Here is a 23188-nt window from a genome sequence, read left to right on the forward strand (position 1 = left end):
ACCTTGGAATAAATGTCTTAAAAATCCCTTTTCGGTTACTAACATCAGTATGCATATTCTCCGTACTGTTTTTGATACATTTTAAAAGTTTCTGTATCCGGGAGCATTTGTTTAACACATCAGAGCTGGTCGTTAGTCAGTGATCATACTTACGTTATTCTGGGGACAGTACATGTTTGAGTCAGGGCTGATATTGTAAGGAGAAACTAGATGCCAGTCCCTCTGAGTGTCAAAGGTGAAATATGCAGTACACGCAAGAAAGACGCATAGCCCCATTTAACAAATTGCTACTCGTAGTTTTAATGTTAGAATTGTTTTTGGTTATGCCTTTGTTTGGGGAGCTCCAAGTCTATTACTAGATATGTTTTTTTGCGTCGAGTGTTGGGTATTATTGTCTTTATTGTAACGCTAATGTGTCTCACAGGCGCATTTCGAGTTGAGTGTCGAAAACAACAGAACCAACAGTAATCACCTCGGCCAATCACAGGTTTAAGTGTAGGTATCACAATAAGGTCAATGGGGACTGCGAGGGAAAAACAAGCGAACACGCGTCTTGAAGCGTCGGGAAAACGCGTTAACCGAAGACACCAGTGGGTTTGTAGTTTTGAATCTGATTGGTTTGATGAAGTGGCGCGTGTTTTGTGGACAAATCACGAGCAAAGAAAAAGCAAAACCAAAGCAACGCCAGAATACTTTCGACACATCATTTTTTGACGTACTTGGTTGCACAAGCCTTTTTAACATGAGGCTAAGGGTGACCTTTGTTCTGACGCAAACCTTGCTGCTTTTCAAATGCAAATTACTTTATTATCATGCCTAACTAGATACTGGTCTCTATCACAACATGGTCAACTTCAGCCTCACTCCAAATCAAAGGCTTGGCAACTAGTACACAACTGTAAAATAGCCTATTAGCTTTATTGCTTTGTTGTAGTATGTTATGCCGTAGCAGGAATTGCCCATTGCTGTGGTTGTTTCAAAGAATAGTGAAGCTGAATTTATTTTAGGAACGTAGTTGCGGAATTTCTCGCGCGACATTGCTACATTTTAAAGTCGAAGAGCATTTGCCAATGCGTGTTCGACTGGTTAGCGAAATTGATCATTTCTTCAGGTTTAAACAGATTTGTTGCAAAGTTTCGCTTGGATCTACATCATGCAAAAAAACTGCTGAAATAGCGACTCTGACAGCTTTTGCGTAACAATTTAAATCGCTTCCTGGCCCAGCTAACGACTTGCGGTGTCACATGTTGCGTGACAATTTGAACGAGTCAGGTTTTCCCTATTGTTTCTAGGCTTTAACAGTGTCGGAGTCGATGAAGGTATATACTGGATCCTGCATACGAGAGTCATTCTAACGGTAATCCTTGTAAAGTTATTTCTAGATTCAAGGTATCTTCTATCCCGAATGCAGTGTGAATGCGGCTTGTGATGAATATTTTGGTGAAAAGCGATCAGGGATGGATTCCCACGTGAGCATAATTGATATTGGATAATTTTCTATTTTTTAATTTCTGGGATCTTAGAGAACACAGCGTGCTAAATACAAGGCCACTTCGAAAAGTACTATCGTACTTCACGCGCACGCGCAGCGCAATCCTGTAGTCTCCGCCTCTGTCACTGTGGCACAATAGTTGTACACAAACATTGTATGTTAGCATTCCCTTTTAACAAAGAGTATGATAGCATTTTTCAAAATGGTGCTTAACTTGATTACGTTTGAATAAGAAATCAGCCTGTGTGGAGGACTCAGTCAGCTTGATAGTCTTTTTAGTAGATATCCAAGGTACTTTAGAATTTACACATAGTTGAATTAGACACATGGTTAGTAGCATCCGAATTTATACATCTTGTTAATTTTTTAAAAGTTGCTCTCGAGTTTCATAGAGATATCTTTTTTTTTTTATGAAAACTGGACTGAACTTTGTATCGAGAAGCTACTTAGGATAATTTTTTGGTTTAACGCGAACTTTTAACACAATATCTAATTTGTGTGTTTTTGTTTTCAGTTCACAATAAGTTTCAATGTATGTTAAACGTTTGCGTAAGTCTCAAGAGTGAAAACGTTTCTATCCTGCGGTTCTTAGCCAATTTAAGGCTAGTTTTAACAAAAATGGTTCATCTAACATCGAAAACATTTCCATTTAATCTTTTGTACTCAGACGAGTGTATAGAATACATTGGTATTCTTTTTTTAAAGACGCAAGCAACTTTTAGAGCGTTTTGTATCTTATTCCTTCGGCCTTGTATGATTTGAAGAGGAACCTATTTGTTTTGATTTGTTTTTCTTTCAAAGGCTAAGAAATTTGTTTTTTGAGACAATCGGTTACTTTGCTCTATTGAAAGTGTTATTACCACCAAAAATACCCAAAACCTATTTTACGATATAGAGATAGAGTAGAGAAAGATGCGTTGTCGCCTTGTCACGAGCGTCGGACAAAGAAAAAATTCTATGTCCCCATAAGGAATCGAAACTCAGACCTTCGGATTCCGCGCTCCGAACAATCAACTTCGTAATTGGCCTCTCTCACCATAGAGTCTCTGTGGCTCAGTGGTAGAGCAGCGGAGCGCGGAATCCGAAGGTCTGAGATTCAGTTCCTTATGGGGAGTTAGAATTTTTTTCTTTGTCCAACACTCGTGACTAGACGAACATTGCTCCACTTCGTTACCCAGCTCAAAACTTACCATCTCTCTTATTACTTTATTTACAAAGATAGAGAAGTTTTGAATGAAGAGTTGTGTTGTAACGAGTGGCTAAAACTTCAATCGAGAGCGATTGAGGCTCAAGAATATGAAGAAAAAAAATGAAGAAAAGAAAAATAATTGACAAGCGCTGGAAAACGGTAGCCACAGTCTGACAGTCTAGCGCGGGAAATGTGGACGGATTCCATGTGCTTTAAGCGTGATTTTCTGGATGCAGTAAATAGTTTGATCCAATTGGTTACATCATAGTATCACGCCACACCCGGATGTGGCGCAAACCATTCATTGAGCACTGCTCTTTTCACCATGTTGAACGAAAACGATTGTGTGACATTGTTTCGACTTAGCTCCTCGGCGAAAGAGTTTCACGCATATTGTTTAAAGAAGTTTGACTTTAGTTTTATAGGCAAAATAAATTATAGTGACAAGCTATCGAACGGAGTTCGTCGGAATCCGACGATTATCTGAAAAGGTTTATCTTGGTGTCATGATGTTTCCTGATTGTAGAGGAAACAAATTGTTTTTGTAGAGGAAACAAGTTGGAAACTGTATGGGAATTGTAGCAGCTGTTTCTGTCCCGTGAATACGCGGTAATTTAAGATGTCAACTTAAATTTGAACTTGGATGAGTCATGATTTATTAACTTGGACGTGTCTTAATTTTTAAGCTATGCTCGGATGTGTCCTAACTATCAAAAATAAAAGAAGTGACATGAACATGAAAGTGGCGTCAAACTTTTAATCGTTGTGTTTCCCTTGATTGCATAGCCACAAACTCTTTAACAGTAATACTTTCTTCTTTCTTTGCCCCTCTTGTACTTGGCAATCTTGGTGATGAGGGTTTAAGACTGCATTGGGAGGGGAACGAAAGTTTCCATCAAACCTTGACAAGGGCTGAGTGTTCGTTTTCCTTTACGACGAGAGAATCTCCCTTGAAACTCTCCAAATCGGTCTGCAAATCTCTCAAGCAAACGTTAAAATCACTTTGCAATCTCTTTGGAGGCTCTTCAAACCCTTTGCAAATCCTTTAACATTTTCGGGCAATTCCTTAGGAACTCTTTGGGAACTCTTACATACCCTAAATCACCGGATAAAAGGAGTAAGTTTCTCAAGAAATTGGTGCTGCTTCAGTGGGAGAGTATAACAGTGTATTTAGGTACCATCAACTGAATTGATAACTTAAATTGGCCACCGTGAAGAGTTTAAAAGCTGATGTTTCGAACGTTAGTAGCGAAGGACTCTGACGAAGGGCTAACGCTCGAAACGTCAGCTTTGAAACTCTTTACGGTGGCCGATTAACGTTATCAACTTAGATGGTAATACTAAATTACCCCATAAAAATCCCCTTGATATCTCTCTGGAGACACTGAAAACCCTAGGGGAATTTTTAAACCTGATTTCCTAGAGGTGAGATTCCTCTAAACAGTGCCGGAGAATGGTAATTACAAATGACGTCTTCTGTATCATGGTCATGGATGAAGTATGTGTCAGGATTACTGGGGCAAAGGTTATTCCTACCTGGAAGGGCCCTTATCCCCTAACCAAACTCGCACAGAGTTGCCATCAATATGATCTTCTTGGCGAACTCTCTCCCTTTGGGATTCCACCATTAGCCCTTTAATTCCCACTAGTGACCAAGACAGAATTTCTCCTTACACATCAATAAATATCAAGCAGACAAGTTATGAGAATAAAGAAAGAGTCCAATGAAGGGATTATAGCTTGATATGATACCACATTCTCCACCCTGGCATAATAGGAACTGTATAAAAAACTGTGAGGAGAATTACTAATAAAAATTAGGAGCGAAAGGGTTATTAACTGAGGTGCCTCCCTTTTCCAGGTGACATGGATTAGATGTATATTTTGACATCAATAACTGTTCAGAAAACACTTCAAATTTTACTAAGTCAATATATCAAACTTTAATTGGATTCTTGGAAACTTTCAACCATTGAAGGTAAATGTACATTAAATGTGAATTTGTTTTGCTCTCTCAGGGTTGATAAAGTTGAAATACCTTTTCCTTTTGAAGTGTGTTTCACAACCAAACATTGTATTATGGTGAATTTTACTCAAAAAAAGCAGTATAAGACCAATTCATTTTAAACCAAAAGTGCCTTTGTAACAACCAGCGGCCTTAAGATGTGTACATAGATTTGACCTTAGAATATGAAGTGTACCATTTTATATGCAGGGTACGGGAGTAAGGAGAGAATAAAAGATTGTTTCCACAATACTTTGTTGGGTAGCAACCCCCCACCCTACTTCAGTGCAATGCAAATCACAGACAGAATTGATGTCTGCACAGTCACAAAACTGAACTTCCAGCTCATATTGTAAGAACATAGGAGAGTACAGTGTAATTCACTTTACAAGCTAAATTGAATAACTTTCTACTCGCTAAGGTCATCAGAGTTCTGTGTGTTCACTTTTGAGTTGTTCGATCCTCTTGATAAAGTCTGATTTCTCTAAACATCCCACACATTCTTCATCCCAATCACTGAGAATCTTCTTGAGCTGCTTCACTCGGAGCTTCTTCAGGTCAACATTGTTAAGGTCAATCTGCTTGTCTGCAATAGGGATCAGTCAAAATTTATATCAGCATGTGAACAATTTAACTGTAGTTATACCCCTAATAACTTGAGAAAAAGAAGCCACTGACATGTGCAAAATCCTCAACTAATATTATAGAAGCAAATACTTCACTTCCTTAGAGTAAATTTATCATTTCTCTCCCAAATAAAAACCTTTCCCCACTGGTACAAGTCATGTCAAACAATGCTCTTTACATTATCCCAAGAGTAGTATCTCAATGAGATTATAAGTACATGAAATTGTAAGAAAATGAAAAAAATAATGAATTTCTTTACATTTATACTTACCATACTGCAAAGCACAATTTGGCTGTCCTGTTTTTTAAGGTCCTCGCAGATCTTCTCTGCAGGTTTGTGGTAGCTCAGAGACTTGAGGACTGCATTAAGACTACTGGTAGCAGCATCTTCAGTGCCTCCAATGTAGTAACACTGGGTGATCAAAACAAAAGCGTTGTGATTAACTACAGTTGAGCTTCATCTGCTTATTTTTGAGGCATAAAGCTGGGTTTTCCTTTTCCGGCTGTAACTGGTAAAATTATTGCCTGTAATACCTCTTATTATTGCCTAAAATAGCTTCGAATTCTTGAAAACTCAAGGCACAAGAGGATTTCTTTACCAGTTTAAAAATTTATGTGCCTGTTTTTGCTTAAATTGAGGGAGAACACTGATGAAGGGATTGGGAGTATTCCTCCTCAATCTCTCCCTGAGTGGAACAAAAGTGCAATGCACTCTCTTTTCTCCCAGTAATTTTTCAAGTTTTCCAGACATTTGTTGAAAGCCGTTAAACACTGACCCTGGTAGACCAAAAAGCTGACCATTGCATAGGTCAGAATTAATGGGATAAGTGTCAAAAGACTTATGAATCCTATCACCAGATACTTGATACATCCTATGAATAGCTTTGTCCTCCCTCTGCAATATTCAAGGTTTCCATCAGATTGAAGAAAGGCCCATGCCACTGAAAGTTAGCCAGATAACTTTGCATAGTAGCTAAGAAGTTCTAACATCTTGTATGCCTTATGAATCCACAGACTATTAGGGCCCATTGAAGAGAGGAAGTGAGTGAACTGAGTGAGGTGTCATGTGCAAGAGTAAAGTACAGAGACCCAGCCAAATCTTGAATTCCAAGCTTGAACCCAGACCTCTTACATGCAAATGCATTGGTTTCGTACATCTTTTTAAACATGATCATACTATAAAATGCACTTACAAATCTGTTTTCTTTGTTCTTTGCCTTTTTGCAAGCAGCTTTGAACTTTTCTTCAATTGCTTTCATGTCAGACATTTCATCGCTTGACAGTTTACTTGCAAAATTTGTCAGAAACTTTATACAAACTATTGATTAAAAAGAAAAATATGTCCAATGTTAATGAAATAATGATGTGCTATAAAGCATGATAATACCACAAAATTGGAATAAATATTAAGAAAAAAAGGCATTTAGCCATGCAACATATACAAATACATTCGAGGCTTGAAGTTTTTTTCCCAATATATCTGTTTTCACAGCTGTTTCAAGCCTTCCAATTTTTTTTCTGGGAAATGTCCACTATGAAGACTGAATCAAAGTTAAAAGGGTAGTTTACTTTTCCCTAAGGTTTTTCTTCCCAAGAGATAAGTTTTGTTTTTGATGTAAAAATTTGAGTAGCAGTAAATGATTTTTACAAATTTTCTTGGAGTGAAAGTGTTACTACACACAGGCTTTGGTGTCTGTTTGAAACTCTCAACAGCTGTGAAACACAGTCCAAAGGAAACGTGACACACAGTTGAGACGACAGATGCTAAACAAGTGTAAACTATTGCTCCATTATTTCTTATTACCGGATCAGTCCAAGAATGAGCTGAGTTAGTAAAACATCAAGACTCCAAGAAAAAGATCAACACCGGCTCAGTAATATTACATCATATAAGTTGAAAGTTTTAAAAGGAACTGTTACATTATACTAAAGATCGTGCATTTGTACCACTCCACAAGATCGTGGCCTGTTAAGGCCGAAAGCTTGAATTTTCCATAAATTACTAAAATCTAAAAACTTAATCAAACTTCAACTTTCACTGGATTTTCTTTTTTATAAAATAAAAAAGTACATTGAGTTTAGTATCTAGGTTGCAGGTCTTCAACAATTACGTTGTGTCAAAAAAAGTGCCTTTGCAATTCTAAGGCCTAGAAAGTTCTCATAATTTCCCTGAACCCTTGGCCGGTCTGTTGGGTGAGATACAAGAACTCTTCATTACCTCTACATGTTTAAGTCTAAGGGAAGGCCTAACAACCGTACAGCCATACGTGTCATGTTATAAGTTTAGCTGAGTTTCACTTCCTGCCGCTTAAGGTTGTATGTAAGATTTACCTTCACACTCTCCTTCTTTTAACTTCGCCTCTGTCAGTAAACCTGACAGCCGAGTAAGGCGTTTAGTGTGAGAACAATAAATAACCACATCCTCAAGAAATTAGCTCGATCACACAAGTAAAACCATAAAATCACCGAAGCCTAATTCGTGTACACTCTTTGGCGTTAGCCGTTTGATTACGCAAATGCCAGTGCTATCGGTCTAGTTGGCGATCTCTGATTGGCTTAGATATCTCATCGGCCGACAGTTTTCATAGCCAGCGGTTTAAAAGGAAGAAAAAAGCCCGCATATTTATGACCAGCGTTTCAATTTTTAAAAAACTCAGTCACCAGGCCTCGACTGCGGACAAGACGCTCATACATATCGCTATCTCTATGGAAATAAACTACGCAAATGGAAGGAAATGTTTCCTTAATCTGTTTTTAAAATCGAATGAAGATTGTAATGGTGGATCTAAGAAGGAGACAAGCTGGTAGTTGAGATGTCTTTGTCGTCAGTTTTTCCTGCCTTACCGGTGTTTACACCCAAAAGCACAAGCAAAAGTTAGTTGACGTACATGTGTTGATGTTTTGTTGCTCACCAATATATTTTGTGGCTAATTAGCGCGATTCGAACCACTCGACAATTCTTGATGTTGACAACAGTACACAGAAAACTGTCAGCTTTTACGATGGGTCGTACCTTTCTTCTAAAAAATTAATGATGTTAATAATAGTTTGGTAAAATAACTTTCCAAAGAAATCAATTGATCATTGAACATTTGGCATGGATATTTCTAAACTTGTTTGTATTAACAACAAATTGGAAAATCTCTGATTCCGAGTTACATCATACTGGATGTCACAGATGATTTCTATCACAAGATCCATCTCGTTGTTAGCTTTATGTTTTCCGCCCAGTAGACATGAGTAGAGTATATTGTTTAAGAAAGATCGCTGACTTTTTGAGATTGATGGTTCTTTAATAACACTGGATAGGATAAAATAACATGCTATATATGTGTATTTTATTAATAGAAAAATGTTCTTTATGATGTGGAAGCAGGTGGAAAAATAGAAGTAAAACAATAATTCAAATGGTACATTACCAAGCACTCTAAATAATAAGATTACAATCCTAACTGGTGGAAAGCAAACAAATCTTATATCCACAAGCATGGTCTCAGACAAGAAACCTGGACCTTTGCCTTGTGAATTTACCCTATATTCCTTAGCAGTGACTAGCATCCAATGTTTTCTCGCAGTATCATTCCTGAATCACACACTAAGGTTGCAAGAATTAAGAAAATGATCACCAACTTAAGAAGCTCTTGATTGTTAAACAAATTCTCATTGTCAGCACCACAAAATGTATAGTAAACAGTATGGAGAACTTGCATACTGATATGAAGGTGTGAAAGGTTAATGAACTAATAACAAATTCATCATCTTGCTGCCAAGTTTCCACCTTAAATTTCAATATTGCTGGACCAGGTCTCCCATCTTAACTTTGATATTTTGTAATAGTTAATAGCTCTCTTCAAGACACCATGGTCACAGTACACAAAAAATATGAAAAGCTGCTTCTATTGTTAAGCAATTATTGGATGAGGTTGAGCATGATATTGTGAATTATCAAAACCAATGTCTGAGGTTCGATAATTTGTGATATCATGGGACAACCAAATTCAATCATTGTTTTATTATGCATTTTTCAAACTGCAAAGGAAGACACTTCTCTGAGTTTGCTTAAGTATGAGAACACTACACAGATGAGGGGCTTGGAAACTAGGCAGACTTTGAAGTCAACATGATAAAAGCAATATCCACCTAAGGTATTGCATTTGTAGTGGCAACTTCACACACTATTGCACATTGATTGAATGCTCTAATACCCAATCAGATTTTTCATGATAAGTATAACTGTACTACACAATGAGCTAGCAATATTGTGCAATTTGAGTCATTCTAAAGAAGACTTCGTACACATTTAAAGAAGGTGAAATTGTCACACAAGAATGAAGCAGTTTTGTGGACTTGAAAAGGTTTTGTGTGTAAATGTTCCATTGACAGGTTCCTCTTTAAAATTGTATGGCATCTGAATGAAGAGCAATGCAAAAAGTCTGATTTCTAATGAAAAAACTGTATTATTACATTTATCCACCATGTGTAGGGTTCTGGAAACAACCAGTAATGCTGCAAGCTCTGTTCATTCTAAAAAGAGCAAAAATAAGCACCTGGCAGAAGCTGAGAAACAGAAGGTTGAAGCCGAAGTGAAGGCTGCAAAAGAGAGGGAACAGGTACCTCAGTAGTTTGTTGTGTTTACCTCCCATAGATGACCAGGACAGAATTTCTCCTTACATTATCAATAGAATACCAAGTAAACAAGTAATGAGAATAAAGGAAAATATCAATTAGGTGATTATTAGTTGATCCAATACCAAATTCTCCAAACTCACGTCATAAGAATTGTATGGCTGACAGTAAGGAGAATTACTAATGAGATCTATGGTGCGAAAGGGCTAACAAGCTAATCATTCAGAGAGAGGTAATCTGTGAGAAGATGTTGTGTGACTATTTTGCGTGATAAGTGTTGTGTTACGCAGATGCTTTGGCTTGCATTGTGTGACAAGCACTGACAAGCATTTGCTCTGACGAAGGATTAACGCTCGAATTAAGGGGGTGAGTTTCTAAAGAAATTGTGGTGCTACGTCGGTGGGAGAGTATAACAGGGTAATTTACTATTATAAACTGAGCTGATAACGTAAATTGGCCACCGTAAAGAGTTTGCAAACCGGCTGACGTTTCGAGCGTTAGCCCTTCGTCAGAGCGAAAGTCAGGAGGGCTAACGCTCGAAACGTCAGCTATGAAACTCTTTACGTTGGCCAATTTACGTTATCAGCTTGGTTGATATTTCTAAATTACCCTGTAACGCTCGAATGGTCAGCTTTAGAACTCTTTACGGTAGCCAATCTACATTTTCAACTCAGGAGATAAAACCAAATTACTATTGTAGACAGCCAGTATGTTATGAAATAATTGTGTTGTAACAGCGTGACGTTCAACATACGCTAGATGTTTCAATAACAGAAATAACCGGGCATGGTGGTCTGGAACTCGAAGTTTCTGATAATCCCCTCCCCATCCATGAGGCCTGCATCTGGAAGCCCGGGGAGGGGGGAGTGGGGGGGGGAATGGGGCTTGCGAGAGCGTTTATGGTATTGCCCGCTAGTAGTTTGTGACGTTTCCTTATTTTTGCAGCAATCTGTCCGCTTATATGAAGTGTGGTCAAAGATCAAACAAGAGGAGAAAGATGAACATTACCAATACCTGAAGGAAAGAGTCGCCATACAACATGAACTCATCAAAAGACAAGACTCGCTCTTTAAGAAGCGTCAAGCTCACCTGGAACAGAAACGGTGGCAGGTGAGATGTTACAGCTTAAATTTTATAGAAGAGTTAAGGACTACTGCCGAAAGATAACTTGAACGGCCGGCGAGCAGGACCTTACCCAGTTAGCACTTCGGCACGACCGCCACGGTTTCAGCGCCTTCAGGAAAGTATGAGGCCTCTTAGCAGCGCCAGTCGGTGAGAGGTCTGTAAGGGGTCTGGCACTAATAATTATTTTTGCATGAGCCCCGGCAAAGCTCTCTCCGACTCGCCTGTGAGGGTCCAAACTACAACTGAACCAGCAAATTCTGAATCGGAATGTTTTAGTACATAGCTACAAGTACGTAGTGCATCACTTCTTTTGAGTCATTTTTTTGATGGAGGAAAACTTCCATTAACGTTAATTCTTGAAATGAATCGTAGTTTGAAAGGACACACAGACAGTTGGAGGTAAGAATGACGTGGAATGGGTCGAGATCAATTAAGGATGGGAAAGATTAACGGCGGACTTAACGCGGATTGCGAATAATACGCTTAAAACAAAAGTCTAAATGTTTCTAGATGCGAAACGATGGCATTATTGTTCCGTGCTGAATTTTAAGCGTTACTCTTGTTCCCAGGGTCTCTCTCTTTCTGACCAGAAACTACGAATAAGTTTGTCTAAACGTTAATAGTAAATTTCGATTTGACGGTTTCCTCGAGACGTAAGTTGGGACTTTAAGCCGAAGTTTTTCGACCATATTTCGATAGACTGTTAATGAAAGTGGTATGTAATAATTTATCGTAAAAGAAGGAAGCCTCGATTGTGCTGTCTTTTGTTAATAGAACCCTCTGGAAGCAGTAGAGATCTCGAGAAAAACCACTGACTTGAACCTCACCCGGGCGATCAAACACTTGTCTAGGTTTAGTGTCTCCCCCAACAGTTCTTCCTTGCAGTAGAACAGAGCACAGTCGTGGAACAGTCGAATTGGGCTTGCTTTTCGAAATAAAATTTTGAAAACATGTCGCTATTGTCATGGGCACTGAAGGAGATGATCGTGTTAATGTGAGGGTTGCATTGCGAATTTCATGGTATGATGTCTCAATTGTATCATGAATAATTTACCTATCAATCTAATATTTGCATTTTAACTTTTGGATACGAAATTGCCCCACAAGATGGTATGCACAAAAAATATAATTGTCATACGAATTGACGCTGTTTTGACTGAGAAAGTTTTTGTTCTTTATGTCTTCTCTTTTTATAATGCGTAACACCGTTCTGTTAGCTCACTCTGCGCCTTAATGAGATGCAAGTTTCATGGTAACACTTTGTTGTTTAAAGTGTTGGTTCTCATGAATATATAACCATATTTTGTTCAATGTACAAGTCGTAATGCCTTGAAACTCTGTACTTTTTAGCTGAAAGAAGCAAAACGCTTGTCAAAGATGGCCAAGTCGAAAGAATACACCGATTTCGTTCGAAATGTTTTAGGTAAGTGAGAAATTTTTTGAAATTTGTTTTTCGTTTTTTTGGGTTAAAATACTTTTCACATTTTCGACAGCGTTTAGTGGATTTAAACTTGCATTTTCTTCAAAAATGAACGACTAAACTTTTCTTTATTTTCGCTTAATTTTCCTTCCAATCCGTTAAAAAATTTTGTAGAAAACTGCCTTATTGCATAAGCAGTTGAGAGGCAAATAGGAAAAGTTCTTATCCTGCCGTGTGCCGTACGTGTAAACATTGTTCTTAAATCTCTGGTTCCCTGTTCATCATTTTACGTGGAAGTACAAAGCTATGTACATATGTTAGCCATGAATGTTAGATTCCGGAAGACTAAGAGTAGTAGATGGTTTCATCGTAATAATTGAGCGCAAATCAACAGAAATCATCCTCCCCCCTTCACAAATAAAATACTTTATCTCTGCACCTTGTTTACTCAAGAACGTTTGATACGCTCAGCTGATGCTTCTTGGAGACAGTTTTGTGATTTTCGCGTAGGTTTTTCTTGCATCTATTGTAAAAGAGAACTTGAATTGAAATAATGGGCCTCTCGAAATCAGGTGCAAGGCCAGTTTCCTGTGAATCATTTAAATCCGTTCACTCCTACCATCAATGGAGTGGTAGTCTCTCAATACAATTTCAATACATTATTTGGAGTCGGATGTGGTTGCATTCTTCTTCCGCTCGCCGTTTGCTTATGAAAACCGTTTCCGAGTAAGTTCCTTGCCTCAGCTTTCTTCACTGCCATGGTAAACTTGTGAAGTTTTTCATCCACTCAAGCAACCATGAACAACTTTTCCTCAGGAGATATTGCAAAGGAAGTAATTAGTCTGCGAGCAGGGCATTATTGTTAGCTGCCTTCGGCACGAGTGTTTCTCTACCCGCGAGAAACTGAGGTGCTTTGAGAAACATAAGTCAGCGAAAGGTCTGTCAGAGGTCTAGCGCTATTGACTAGTCTAAAATCCTTCCGCGGGCAGAGAAACGCGCGTCTTGCAGTGGAAATGACCTGACCTGCACAGTTGCGCAGGCTAGGAAAAAATTCGCCGGTATGTTCATCCACTGCGGCTAAATTACTTGATGAAACATTTACTTTCACAGCTCAAGACAAGAAGAAAGCTCTCCGTTTAAAATCACACGTGCGAGTCATTAGCAGCCACGAACCAGTCCGAGCGCCACAGTCTGCGCGAGATACCAAAAGTAGCTACGAAAGTGCAAAAACTCAATCACCCGGTCAGTCTAGTCTGGACAGTCACGGAACGGCTGTGGTAGAAAGTTCGCTTCTCACGGATAATTTCAAGGAACTACTCCATGATCCTGTTGAGGTTCAGTTGCAGAAGTTGTTGGGTGCGGATGCCGAAGATTTTCTTAATCCGACTTTCCGCGAAGGAGCTAAGAAAACTCTTAATCCGATGGCGACGCAGAGAAAACGTACGTATTTTAAGAACCTTTTTCGCGTGGGAACGCGCGCGCGCGGAGTTCATGCGCAGAAAAAGGAACGCGCGTTTCTCACGTTGTTCTTGTCTGAAGTAAGTGAGCGCACAGCGGGAAACGACCACGTAACGTTTCTCACTTTCCTTTTTTCCTCGCGTGCCTGCCTTTTTAACAGCCTCCATTGACTGAGATCTTTGAACAGGTCAGCAGTGACTTATTGTGTGACCTGTATGACTTGAAATAACAACATTTATTCTTTATTGCAATTTTGTTCAGTGAGTGGCATTGGAGCGCGTGAGCTGTGGGGAATACTGAGGAGCAATTCGCAATCTAAACTAGAAACACAAGATGACATGATACCAGTTGATGTAAAGGTAATTCAATTTTTTGCACAATCTGTAACTAAATTCACTCTTCGACGTCTTTTGTCATCCCTGTGTCTTTTAGTTTTAATTTATTCTGACGTCTGTAGCGTTGTTATTTTAAGATTTCCAACTGTTTGAAAATTATATTCTTGCGCCACGAAAACTACTCAGAATTTCGTCACGTCACTAATTGGACCTTGGCAAGAGACTCGAGTCACAAACTGATCTTAACTTGAGCAATTTTTGAAGTTTGCTACCTCTGTAAGCTGTGGTTAAGTTTTGGGGCTAGCATTGCAAAAGATCGTGATTGTATTTCGTCCCTGCATATAAATGTTCTGATGTTGTTTCTCTACTGGGCTGAAGTGTAATCAGTAGGAAACACCATAATTTTTTTAAACATATGTTCCCTTTTTTTCATGTCGTAGAATGCCTACAGGGCTTTCCTAAGGGAGTGTCTCCACAACAACGTACCTACAGTGCGAAGGAGTTTCTGCAAGGGCGAAGAAAATGTAAGTAGAACACACCGTCATGAATTTATAAATAATTGTACTTGTTCAATGATTCTGTCATTTTGACCTTTTTGTGAAGTTAATTATTTCCTAATTTATAAATTAATTTTTATCACTGTGTTTTGGACTTCGATTAGACGACGCTCTTTGCAAAACAATCTTGTTTTTACCAGTCATCGACTAGTTACTTTGTATGGATTTCACTTGTTCCGTGTGTTATTTGGATTTTCTTTAAATTAACTCTTTGGTTGTACGATTGGACTCCATAGGACTTCACAAAATCATTTATCAGAAAATACGACTTTATCTTGTCGTATCATATTTTTAAAGGAGGTTTACTAGAGAGCCTCGATTTTGTGCACTAGACCCATTTTTCCCGGCTCGTATCCAAACGTATTGATCGCGTAGTAATAATGTTACCGAAGCTAAATCAGTCGACACTCGAAGAATACTTTTGTGATTTCATAATTTTCCGCCTGTAGGTCTTTGAAGAGGATCGTGTAAGTGAGAGCCAGTTGATACAGGACATTAAATTCACACGGCATCGTTTAGAGCTTATGTTCAGAGTAGCTCATATGAACCGTGATAAAACCAAACTACTGGTGAAAACTATGGACCCCGAGGGACCCTCTGAGGGGACAGTGAGTCGTCCACCAAGATACGATCCGCAGCAGATACTTGACATGCCCATGGTAAGAGCGTGAATGGAATGGTTCAATCTTGGATAAAGTAATTTTGAATTTAGTGTCCAAAATGATCCGGGATTGAATTAGATAATATGTTTTTCTCAACTGTTGTAATACCTCCTATCCCCTCTCCCCTCTCCCCCCTCCCTTCCCCCACCGACGCAGCACCGCAGTCATTAAGAAACGTACCCCCTTGGGATTGAATTAGCTTAATTTGCCTGGACTATGCTTCGCTCTGTGATTGATCTAAAAACTAAGAATTCGCCCTGGTCCCTAGATCAATCGTCTCTAACTATAACTAATCATGACTTGGTCAAACGCGTGTTCCCACGCTTTTGACACTCATTTGAGATTTACTTTATGGCGTAACCAGTTATGTCAAATACCACAATGACGATCAGCAAAAGGACCCTTAAACCCTTACAGGGCAGACCACTCTCTAAGAGGAGGTAGAAAAAGAATGGATTAAACTCGTTAGTGTTAGAAAGCACTGAGATTTAATCGCATATCATTAAGGGGAAGCATCAAAATTCCCAGTCGCTTTAGACTTAAAAAACCAGGCCTTAGCCTAAAAGTTACAGCTGTTTTTTAACCATTTTCATCCCTAGGAAACGCGTCTTGCACGATTACCAACGCTCGCATTAACAGACGCTGATGGAGAACGCCATTCGATACAAGAACCACCCTTCCCTAGAGCAGAAAGCACACATGAACCGGAGAAAAAAGACGTGATTGTCGGAGGAGAAAAGATTGTATTCCTCACTGAAGAAATGGCGACCTGTGAGGGAGAATTCGCCAAACGACACAAGGCTCTTGGATGTTCTAAAGAAATGGCTCCACTCTCTAAAGGGCCACATAGAGGGATCAATATAAGAGAAACTCTCTCAGCCCCTCCAAGTAGCATGGGCTCAAGGGAAGCGAAGAAGAGCCAGGGTAGATTGTGGGAACCGCTTAGTTTAAGTGCCCTGTTGGAGTACAATGCACCAGTTCCCGCGCCGGGTAGTGGCGAATTCTTGTTAGGTCAAACAAAAAGGTGGAAAATACAATGATAACATTTTTCCTTCAGTAATTCATTCGAGCAAACTGTTTGCAAGTGAAGTCATTCTTCGTGTGATATTATGGAAGTGTCACATGTACAAGGGGCGAGGGTCGTCATGTGTTGTTTGGGAGGCGAACTTGGTCGAGCGAACAACTTAAGGTAGTCGTGGGCAGAGTGGGATTTCTTCTTCAGTCGTGTATCTGGTTGTTGCCCGATGATCTGCTTGGGATTAAGAGAGCTACAGACAAGTTTTCTTGAGGTGATTTTAATCAATCATGGAAAATGAGAAAAGAGAGAGGAAAGCTCGTAATCCAGGCTTTAAAAATAGTAATTTCATCATAGTTATTTATAGCAAGTGACTCGAACGGGTCTGTTTTCGGACACCTCCGTTCTAAGTGAATGTATTATAATTACGAGCGGTGAGATACGTTTTAATGATCAAATCGACTTCTAAAAGAAGGGAAAGGTATTTTTTCAGCACGAATTCGGAAGTGTAGGAAAGCTTACGTCTGTTTCCGTCTGAACTAAAGTTAACTCTAGTAGACATGTCTTAGATGGAGAGATCTCTGAACGTCCTTCCTTGACCTTCATTTCTCTTGGTTCACAGTGCTTCTCGTGAAACTTTAAAACGTTACCCACATGTGCCCCTATACAAACGCTGAAAAACTCAAAAGGTTAATATATTCTTTTAATTAACAAAAAGAGCAGGAATTTTGTAACTGTAAATCAATTTCTTTGAGAAGTTTTGTTTTCAGGGCTTTTACTCTTAAGTGAAAAACGCTGTGATTCCACTGCCAGAATGCTCGTTACTCATTAAAAACAGTTAAAAGATATTATTTTTTTGTAAATAGATGTTTGTTCCACGAACTGTTGTTAATGAGAGACGGAATCTCTTTAAATGAAATGTTATCTTAACTAATAAAGTTTGATTTTTTAATTCATGTTACTGTGAACATGTACCTGGTAAATTTTCCCTAGAGGGTTTTGTTTTTCGGTTTTGTTTTTGTAATCTTAACTTTAATACCAATATTTCAGTAGAATGGTTCATGAACGCTCTTTGGAAATAACTCGCTTTTTTCAGTATTTATTACCGTTTTATTTTATTTCATTTTACTTTTTAGCAATTGTTAGTGCACATGACTACATCTTTGAAGTCTGCATATAATTCCGTAAGCCGCTTTTTACTCCCTCACCCCCCTCCCTCCCCCTGCTGTTCACGTTTTGTCGCTATCAGCGTATCCCTGGGTACGAGGTTTCTAGGAGAGCGGACGGCGTGGAGACTAAGTTCCAAGATGGCCGCAAATCTGAGCAACTGATGTTTCGTCCATTAGACAGTTAGTCGTTAATTTTTCCGGACATAAATGGTTGATCTCGTCAACTAGAGTAAGAGAGAGGCGTTAACACAGATCCGGTTAAAATGGGAGTAACTTGGTGAGTTATGAAATCAGTAGAACATTAAATTGAGGCGATGTTTGCTCGAAACAGCGTAGTACTGTCAAAGAGCGTGTTTCTTTTTGGGAGAACGGCAGAAAGAAAATTTATAAACGCTGCTTTAATTGGGATGTCCAATACTAGCATTTGCTCTCCAGTAAGATACTTTGTGTACCATATGATCGCTAAATGCTATAGATGTGTGCGCTCGAATCAAGTACTGTAGTCCATAATCACGAAGAAAAAAGTAATGTTCTCATTATTGACTCTTCCCATATTAAAAGGTGCCAAAGCCTATCGTTGTTGCGCCACAAAAATTACTCAGAATTTCACCACGTCAATACTTGGAACTTGGCAAGAGACTCGAGTCCCAAACTGATCTTAATTTGAGCAATTTTTGAAGTTTGCCACCTCTGTAAGCTGTGGTTAAGTTTTTAGGGCTAGCATTGCAAAAGATCGTGATTGTATTTCGTCCCTGCACATAAAATGCTATAGATGTGTGCACTCGAACCAAGTACTGTAGTCCATAATCACGAAGAAAAAAGTAATGTTCTTATTATTAACTCTTCCCATATTAAAAGGTGCCAAAGCCTATCATTGTCTCTGAACATGTTCTTAACAACTCATTAGTATAATTTAATTTTAAGCTTGATTCCAGTGGAACTTCCAGAAGGAAAAAGTGGCCAACAGGCTCTTGCAGTTGAGAAGCTTCAAAAACGTGCCGAGTTAATGGGTGCTCAGAAGACTGGTAACTGGTGTGTCAACTGTGAGACTTACCAGGCAGTAACGACATTCAGTAAGTACAGAGAGCACTTTAATGTCCTTGATCTTGTCCATCTCTGAACTCACTGCTATATTCCTCTGTAACACACACATTTCTTCAAATCTGTTGAGGTCTGCATGTAAGTTGAGTAGTCATGTGGCTGACTAGGAAAAAGGGTGAAAAGGGTTGTCACCTTGAATGGGATGCTTTGACAGACATATTCCTAATAGCATAATACTTTGGAGGAGAAGTTTGGGAAACCTGGAGAAAAATCTTCAGACTGCAGACCAAACTGGTGACAAACTGAACTTAAATATGATGCCTTTGCAGGAATGGAACTCAAGCCACAAGGGGGTGGGGGTGGGGGTGGGGTGGGGCTGTTCTTACCACTACTTCATATTTGCTTTACTTTTGCGGTGGCAAAGAGTTGAAAGAAATCCTAAATGTAGCTTGAAGTCTAGTTTTCTCTTAAAAAGTATCTTGTTAAGGATACCAAACCTGTGCTGTGTAAAGATAAAAAAAGCAATATTGTTCTGTCAGCCATGAAGTCCAACTCCAATGACCTTCTTTATCTACAATATTATCCAGTTTTTTGTTCTTCTTAAAGGTACAGCTAGCAAACTCATTCATCTGGTGCATAGTACAGAATTTCCCTACTCATCATTTGCTGTTCTGGAGACAGGCACATGTCTGGTAGCAGATTCTGGTTTTGATTCCTTGATGTCTAAACTTAAGACATTCTATGCACCAAGAAAAACATCGAAAATAGAGGTGAATATTTTGGTTTTGTAAAAATCAGTTAAGGCTTAGGGCAGCTAGTTTTGTAGCTTTTTCTGTTTCCTTTTCTTCTCACACTCACTTTGTGCTTGCCTCTGCTCACCTGCAAATGTCCTTTGAGAAGTTTAGACAGTCGTCAAGAGTTTTTCATTGTATGTAAACTGACATCATCCCATAGGGAAAAACTGTTATTCAACAATTATTCACCAAAGGCAAAGTGAACATTGTTGAATGATCCCCAAGACAAAGTCCAAGGATTATTCAACAGTATTCACAAAGCCTGAGGTGAGTAATATTAGTTTGATTGCTCAGGTACTTTTGAATTCTGTTGTGAATTTGGTTTGTTGTTGAAACCAGTCTGTTACAATTGTTTTGATTCCTTGCAGCTGGTTTCCACTAGAATTTAACAGGTTTATTAACTTAAATCAGCTAAAACTTCACATTTTTCTATTGAAAAGTGTTATGCTAAACTTAGTGACATCTTTTGTGCTCCTCAGAATTGAATTTTTTTCTATTGCATTTATCAGTTCCTGCATAGCATTGACGAAATACAAGGCAGCCATTTTGAAATTTAGTGCCCCCTGCTATAATCACCTAATGCAAGGTGACAATAGAGAGATTTGGTGCAATACTTGACCAATCAGAATGTGTGCATCTCCATAATCACCAGAGCAATTATATGAACAACTTTTAGAGAAAGGTGATAACCAAGTTTACACCTTTACACTCTAATGCTTTTCAGGCGAAAGGACATCGCTATGAGTTGGGAGACTTTGTTCTTAAGTTCGGACAAGTTTCTGCGGGTCCAAGTTTTAAAGGAATCGTTGTTGAGGTGCAGTAAAACAATATAGAGTTCTTAATTCTTTTCTTTGTTTTGCGTTCATCAATTATTCATTTATTTATTATTTGGTGTTTAAATTTTCAGGTGGAGTATCTGCCCTGCTTAGATGCTCAACAATGTTGGGGATTGATCAGTGAGTTTCTGTTGAGCTTTATGGATCCTTCAATTGTGCTTCCTCCACCTCCCAAATGCAGCAATAAAACAAGCGAACTGTTTTGTCCATCAGACACGATACTCCAATACATTGAAGTGTTTAATACGTATAGAAAGTCTGCTGGAGCCACTTCTTTGTCCTAGTAAATAAACAGTCCAAAGCCCCTTATACGTGTTTTGTATCTAATGATCCATTTTGAAGTTGTGTGCTTGGTTACCAAGCCTTTGAACAGGAGTGATGCTAAGGTTGACCTTCTTATGATTCAAACCTTGCTGCTCTTCAAATGCAAATTACTTTGTTATCATGCTAACTAGATACTGGTCTGTATCACAACAAGGTCACCTTCAGCCTCATTCAAAATCAAAAGCGTGGCAACTAAGTATACAATTGTGAAATGGCCCTTTATCCAGTTTAGATTGTAAAACTTCGAATAAGTGTAACTCGCTTCTCATGTATTAATAATAAGTGAAATCTTTTAGCACTTTTTTGACTGGTTGGGCACAATAGATGTAAATCAAAGTCGGGGACAAATAAGATCGACATTGATACAGAATCGAATAGCAAAGGATGTGTAACAAAGTTCCGCGCTTTTTGTTTTGGCGGAAGACAATGTACAAAAAACGTTTCTGAAATGCTCTTGATTTTATATGTTTCATTTATACACCAAATATATTTGTATGTTTCGCAAATAATGTGTCCCTGAGAGTTCGCTAAAATGTACTGCTAAAACATGAAAATCATCGTCGCACATTTTGGGGCTGGCTTGATTATGGAGTTTTTTTTATGAATTAGAAACAACAAGGGCACTATTTGTCCTCCTTTCAAAGACTTTTCAGGCACGAATTGACCAGATTTAAGTGATGCCGGCAAAGTACGTGGTGAGGGTTTTTCTTTTGCTGTGAGAGCTGACGAGAGATTGTTATCAGTAGAGTTTATTGTAAATGGATCCTTCTAAGATAGTTTCCGTTTGAAGGCGTGTTTCAGAAGTGACATTTGCACCATCTTTCGCCTTTGAAGTGTACTATTTTATTGGGCTTAGATTTGGGACACGCTCGTGAGCTAAGAGCGGCTGGAGAATTTGCTTTAGGAATAGATATGGAGGAGCCCGTCAGCTTTTTATCTGTGATAGATACTTGTAAGCATAATACGCTCTATGTTAAACCAATCTGAGATTGAAAATGTAAATAACTGTTGAGGTGATACAGCTAAGATATGCATGATACTTCTTCCTCTAAAGGTTGTTGTTTTTCGTCAGTTTTGATATCAGTGGACCTCGTCTTCTGCTGTCAAGGAAATCATCGCGCTTTCGTTCATGTAGAGGTGTTTTTCAGGACACCAGTTGACAGGAATAGAGTGTTGTGATTTCACTTGTGATTCAGCAGGACCTCTTAGGCCTATTTTAACCTCTTTACAAGGTGATTGTAGCGTCTTACACGGAGATTCTCCCGAACTTTTGACAGAAGCTGTATCCTTGAGATCAGTCATGTGAAGTTTCCCAGGCCCTATACCATAGCCATGATGGTGCACGCTGCTGTTTTGATGTAAAGTCGATGGAGATATCATGCAATTTCCGTCTCCTATATTTATCACGACCTCCTCTCTCGGTACAACTGGCAAGTCGCTATATTCTTTAGATGATTCAGCCTCAGTTACGTTCAAAGAATTAAAACCAGCCTCTTCAGAATGTTTTTGATAACTTGGCAACTGCACGTTTGGCGAAAAGGAGAGCGAGGACTTAATGTTTTCGTCTTCTAGCACATTTACCACAACTTTGTTCCATGGAATCATCGGCATATTATAAGATTCTTCTGAAAACCTCACATCTCTCTCATCCAACAGGATTTTAGATTCGTTTAGAAATTCCTTCAGAGATGCCTGAGATGTTCCAGAATCTTTTGATTGGCATTCATCTCCCTTCGCCTGAATCGTCAGAGAACTTGCCTTGTCTGTCATCACATTTGGTCTTGTTTCTTGACAAGTTGCCCGTGTCCCATTATGTTCCTCGAAGAGAAACAAAGTTCCCTTCTCTGATTCTACTTGGCTTGCAGAAAGACAGTTCAGCGACGCATTCGAGGAAGTCGAACTGCATGGATCATTCGTGATCGGGAAAGTCCAATCTGCAGAGTTGTTGAAAAGTTGTGAAAATCCAGTAACTGGGTAGTCTGTGGATTTGTTAGGCGTAGTAGGATCAGAGGGTTGGTCATTCTGGAAGGGAGTTGTTTTAGGTTCAGAATCTTGGTAAGGCTTCACCATCACTAACTTCGTTTTGTAATTGATTTCACCGTCACTAAGATCTCCATCCAGACTAGTAGTTCTTGTTACTTCAGCTAGTTGCGGTTCAGAATCAGCAGGCCTGACAAGATTACTTCTTTTCTGACATTTATTCCTGGGTAGGACGAGAACACGAAAAAAAAAAAAAGTATCGAGAAGGTTAATATTTAGTGTCTGGGTTGATAAGAATCGAGCACACAAAGTTTTCATGATTGTACTTAGTAAATTTATAAATGTATCTTGATTTTGTTCCGTATATTTCTACATTTTTCTCCTCTAATACATTGGATTTATTTCTTCTTTATTCTTAGCTTCAGTAAAAATAATATTTCGGTAGAGCGGGAATCTTGCTGAAGATAACTAGTTATCATTGTATCCAATCCCAATTCAATCCCAAGCCCACCGCGATATCTTCACTCCGACCC

General features: G+C 38.9%; 1 protein-coding gene and 2 pseudogenes across 1 annotated transcript; 2 read left to right on the top strand and 1 right to left on the bottom strand.

The window, feature by feature from the left end:
* Positions 1 to 4804: 4804 nt before the first annotated feature.
* LOC136276971 (mesencephalic astrocyte-derived neurotrophic factor homolog) lies at positions 4805 to 7839 on the bottom strand (annotated as a pseudogene).
* A 185-nt stretch (positions 7840 to 8024) lies between these two features.
* Positions 8025 to 17467, top strand: LOC136276969 (uncharacterized; annotated as a pseudogene).
* Positions 17468 to 17815: 348 nt separating this feature from the next.
* Positions 17816 to 22258, top strand: LOC136284321 (mediator of RNA polymerase II transcription subunit 20-like). The gene is made up of 5 exons (XM_066174498.1): positions 17816 to 17957; positions 18605 to 18753; positions 19328 to 19491; positions 20240 to 20329; positions 20423 to 22258. The coding sequence occupies exons 1-5, from the start codon at positions 17944 to 17946 to the stop codon at positions 20633 to 20635; spliced, it is 630 nt and encodes a 209-aa protein (XP_066030595.1). The 5' UTR covers positions 17816 to 17943; the 3' UTR covers positions 20636 to 22258.
* The last annotated feature ends 930 nt before the right edge of the window (positions 22259 to 23188 follow it).

The sequence above is a fragment of the Pocillopora verrucosa genome, chromosome 11 (assembly GCF_036669915.1).
Source record: "Pocillopora verrucosa isolate sample1 chromosome 11, ASM3666991v2, whole genome shotgun sequence".
In the NCBI taxonomy this organism is placed as follows: domain Eukaryota; kingdom Metazoa; phylum Cnidaria; class Anthozoa; order Scleractinia; family Pocilloporidae; genus Pocillopora; species Pocillopora verrucosa.

Coding starts and splice junctions, on each gene's coding strand:
- LOC136284321 (XM_066174498.1), top strand. Junction 18,754..19,327: donor CCAGGCAGTAACGACATTCA/GTAAGTACAGAG, acceptor TTCTTCTTAAAG/GTACAGCTAGCAAACTCATT. Junction 20,330..20,422: donor TTAAAGGAATCGTTGTTGAG/GTGCAGTAAAAC, acceptor TTAAATTTTCAG/GTGGAGTATCTGCCCTGCTT.